General features: G+C 31.7%; 1 protein-coding gene across 4 annotated transcripts; it reads left to right on the top strand.

The window, feature by feature from the left end:
* Nucleotides 1-338: 338 nt before the first annotated feature.
* Nucleotides 339-3,661, top strand: LOC105777772 (rRNA-processing protein EFG1). Of its 4 annotated transcripts, none has more exons than XR_001128400.2 (8): nucleotides 339-631; nucleotides 718-847; nucleotides 958-1,085; nucleotides 1,269-1,407; nucleotides 1,684-1,798; nucleotides 2,112-2,202; nucleotides 2,304-2,713; nucleotides 3,307-3,661. XR_001128400.2 is itself a non-coding variant. In XM_012601228.2 (8 exons), the coding sequence occupies exons 1-8, from the start codon at nucleotides 482-484 to the stop codon at nucleotides 3,310-3,312; spliced, it is 1,047 nt and encodes a 348-aa protein (XP_012456682.1). In that variant the 5' UTR covers nucleotides 340-481; the 3' UTR covers nucleotides 3,313-3,661. The 4 variants fall into 4 exon arrangements, 1 of the variants encoding a protein (XP_012456682.1); XR_008190132.1 differs by having other exon boundaries at nucleotides 2,304-2,718; XR_001128401.2 differs by having other exon boundaries at nucleotides 340-631; nucleotides 2,139-2,202.
* Nucleotides 3,662-4,230: the final 569 nt, after the last annotated feature.

The raw sequence follows: 4,230 nt of genomic DNA, 5'->3' as shown, positions 1-4,230 counted from the left end.
AAAATAACAATAATAAAATAAAAGTTCAAAAGTTTTCAATGTAATGCAATTCTCAAATTTTTTTTGTAAATTTTAATTAAATATATATTAAATCACATCACACTATGATATATAAAAATATTTTTCTTTAAAATTTACTTAATAATTATTGGTAAAATGATACATAATTTGTTTATAAATTTATTAAACTCATGATTAATCTTTTAATAGGTTGTTTTTAATTCTTTTATTTAAAGGTTATTTAAAATATGGAAGGACAAAATTATCTTTATAGTAATATTAATAATCATTTAATAAAAAATGGAAATATAGGTAGATATAAAAAAATAAAATTCAATTGGTCCAGAAATTGCTAGGGCAAGCAGAAAACTGAGAAACCGAATCCATCAAAATTTCTGATAACCTAAGGTTAAATAAAAATCTCTAAAGCAGCACCAACAGTCGGAAAAAAAAAAAAGTGAACAAAAAATATTGAAACAACATGGCCCACGGTGGCTATGGTAAGCGTCGTGTGGCCGAAGGGAACCGCGTCGGTCGGCGATCCAAGGGACCCGGCGTCGACAAGAAACCGAAGCCCAAAGCCCCCTCTCTTAAGAACCAGATACGCTCCATTGAACGCATGCTGCGAAAGGTATTCTTCATCTACGTTCTCCTTCATTTTCTCCTCTAAATTTTCATTTTTAGGATTTTAAGTTTTGTTATAAATTGTAATATAAGGATCTTCCACCTGAAGTTAGAGAGGCTCAAGAAAATAAGTTAGAAGGGCTTAAGAAACAACAAGAAATCCACAACCGACTCGCTGTGGAACGAAAAATCTTCTTGAGGGACAGAAAGATTAAGTTTTTTGGTAAAAGCAAAGAATTACTATTATCTTCTCATTTTCTCTTTAAATTGTTATAGCATTTACTTCATTTGGTAATGAATCATTGATATGTAAATTTTTAATCGTTATTGAAGAGAGGAGAAAGATAGAAAGGAGGATTAGGCGTTTGGAGAAGCTGCAAAGAACTTCATCCGGTCAGGCACAAGACGTGGATATTGCTGACCAGCTTTCTAAATTGAAAGAGGATCTTGAATATGTTAGGGTGAGCTTTGTAACAAATTTAGTTTTTTTTATATTTGCAGTCTTCTGAATGAAAATTAGAATTTTTTTTAATGTTAATGATAGGGTAGTGTTATTTAACCGACTATTGGCACTTGAGTTCAGCATAATTTTGCTAAACTATGCAAAGTTGAAGTTTTTTTTTTTTTTTCATTTGCTAATGCAGTTTTTCCCTAAGACCGAGAAATATGTATCTTTATTTACTGGAGGTGATGATTCAGACATAGTTGATAGGAGAAATAGATTGCGGAAGCAGATAAAAGCCAACTTAATTGCTGCTGCTGCCAGTGGGAAAGATATGGAAGGTGCTTGATTATTTAGAATATTGTAATTAAACATTTTAGAATAAAGGTCTCATTGCAATTGCACTGAAACTCACATAAAGGTAAAATGCCGCAAAGAAAACTCTTCTAAGTACTGGTTGTAGTCTGTGAGCATGTTTTTAGCCCAATCTGTATAACTAGTTATGGATGTGACATGTTTCTCTTATTACATGTTATTGTGCCTGCTTAAATTGTTCTTATTAACTTGTATTGTTATGTTAAAAAAATGATTTCTTCTGTTTGTAATTCACTTAACAGAGACAGGGAGTGAGGATGATGGACTGTTGGATTTGAGTGATGATGATTTCTTTTTGACTGGAACCTCAAGTGATGAAGCTGATGCAGATGATGAATGGACAGATAAAAGTACCAGGTACATGTTGCATCTGCGAGTTGAACTACTGAATTGAACTTTGCTGTTTGTATTAATTTGAACTTTTGGCTATATCTAGTTGATGGTATTTTTTTCCCATTGTTGATTTTATTTGTCACATTTAAAAACGGGGTAAGGTACAGATATAACCGGACTGATGCTGCCAGTAAGAACTTTCACATGAGCATGGAGCCATTATCACTGTTGACTCTTTCATTGGCAGAAGATGTAGATTCTATTTGGATTTAACTCTTTCTAATTATGACAAGATCTTAAACTTAATCCACTCTTTTTGTTATGATGAAAAGTGCAGTCAAACATCTATGCATTTTATGCACAGGGAACAGGCTTCTAGTGCTTCTGGAAAAGCAGCATCTGGCATGTCTAGTGATGAAAGGAATCAGGTTCAGTATCAATTTCAATAGTTGCATCTTAAGTAAGAAAATAATTGATTTTAACTTGACACTTCTACCTTTCGTTTTGTTCCTGCTTCAACTTATAACAGAGACAGGTTTCTGCCAGAGCTTTGATGCCACCTCCCAGGCCATCATCTAATTCCTTTTCAAATTCAGTACATGCAAAATCAAGGTTTGGATCTTCATCTAGCCGAAATTCATCCATGCGAAGAGCTGAAATGTCTGCATCAAGCAATGCATCAAATAGCAGAAGTGGTTCTTCCTTTAAGGCAGGGGGATCCTCAAACTCAAAGACAGGAAACAGTAGTAATTTAAGTTCCAATTCTGATGCTCGTAAGCCACGTAGAAAGAGGAGACCAAAAAAGAGAAAGCAACAGGTTTATTGATTGTGACCAAGATCTAATTGTTCTTTTCTTTATTATTGTTACTTTTTCTGCAGCTTTTATGATGGGAAATTGATTCTTGTCATTGTGCCTGTCCTGTCTTCCATCTTCTTGAGGTCCTGTGAGCTCCTATCTGATAGCCTAGTTTTTACTTTATGTAGAAATGCATGCAATTCGGTTAGATAAATACATTGTTTTGTATCAACTTCCTAACTCTGATTATTGAATAGAGAGCCAAGTATTACTTGTCATCCATATTACCTAGACTTCTTTTTTTGTACGAACTGGTGTTTGATATTTGTGTTCAATACACATTCAAATATGGGTTCAAGAGTATGATCCTCCATGCATGAAAAACCTTGGAAAAATCAAAACATGCTTTGCATCAGACATGTACTCACACTTAGAGTTCGGGTAACTTAGCTTGCCATTTAAGTTTTCTAGACTTCATTTTCGTTTTCTTTTATGTGCCAGTGTCCAATATCTGTGTTCTGTGTACATATATATTTATATTCGGCTATGGGTATAAGAATATGTTCTTCCAAATACATGAAAGAACTTAAAAAAAAAAAAAAAATTAAACTTGTTCTAGACACATACACAGCTGAGCCTGTGTAACACAGCTTGCTATTCATTCATTGGTTCCTGATATTTCTTGCTAGATTGTTTATACTTGTAAGTTGTAACTTATTCCCTTTTCTATTTGCAGGCATGACGAAAACTCAGCTTTGGTTTTGTCCATGAGAAAACAATTGGTGTTATACGCAGACTTATATTGAAATTCAACAACGCTTTTTGTAGTATGTTCAAGAATAGTTTTAGTTTTGGTTTAGCTGAAATTTAGTTATTATATTACCTGGATTTTTTGTTTTTTGATGGATTTAATTGTATGTTGTCAATGCTTTGTATTGTATTCACTACAATTGATAATTGGAGAAGGATAAATGATCCTTGATTTGAGCCCTTGGAAACTACTGCCATTCTACCATATTGCAGAGTTACAAGGCTTGGTAGACAGCATTCAAATGAATTTAAACAAGGATGTACTTTATTTTCTTTTTAAAGTCCTTGGTAATCTATATATCGAAGGTCCTCTTGGATCTTCCTTCTACTTACACGTGGCAGTTAAACTGTGCTCTGTTTTTTTTCGTCAATTTTACCAAAATGGTTAAACTTCAGTTTTGGCACCTCTAAAATGTCTAAAATGTTTAAATTAGAGATTTAATTTTTATACTTTAATTTTTAATATAAATTGATCTTTATATTTTATAATATTATTAATTAGCTTAAATAGTTAATATGATTAATTTTTGATTAAAATGTTACGTAGTTATATATAATTTGAACACTTCTAATTTTTAATTTTTTAAGGTTTGCGTCAGTTTTATCTTCTTTTTTTCTTTTGTAGTTTTAGAAATTTGATTAAAGTTTAGTCCTTTTATTATGCCTAAATTTATGATTTAACTGTTATACTTTAATTTCTAATGTAACTTACGTTATTTTAACTGCTTTTTTTTTTACATTTTAAGACTGATAAAATTTCAGTTTCTCTTCTATTTTTATAATGCCATTAGTTAGTCTAAATATTCAATATTGTTAATTATTTCAATTAAAATGTTGTCAATTTTTTAGG

This window comes from Gossypium raimondii, chromosome 10, assembly GCF_025698545.1.
Source record: "Gossypium raimondii isolate GPD5lz chromosome 10, ASM2569854v1, whole genome shotgun sequence".
In the NCBI taxonomy this organism is placed as follows: Eukaryota; Viridiplantae; Streptophyta; class Magnoliopsida; order Malvales; family Malvaceae; genus Gossypium; species Gossypium raimondii.
This window is presented reverse-complemented; position numbering and strand designations above follow the sequence as displayed.

Bases quoted from the DNA above. Each gene is read 5' to 3' on its own strand.
- LOC105777772 (XM_012601228.2), top strand. From the start codon at position 482: ATGGCCCACGGTGGCTATGGTAAGCGTCGTGTGGCCGAAGGGAACCGC. The intron at 848-957 runs GTAAAAGCAAAG...TCGTTATTGAAG, and splicing joins CAGAAAGATTAAGTTTTTTG to AGAGGAGAAAGATAGAAAGG. The intron at 2,203-2,303 runs GTTCAGTATCAA...AACTTATAACAG, and splicing joins CTAGTGATGAAAGGAATCAG to AGACAGGTTTCTGCCAGAGC.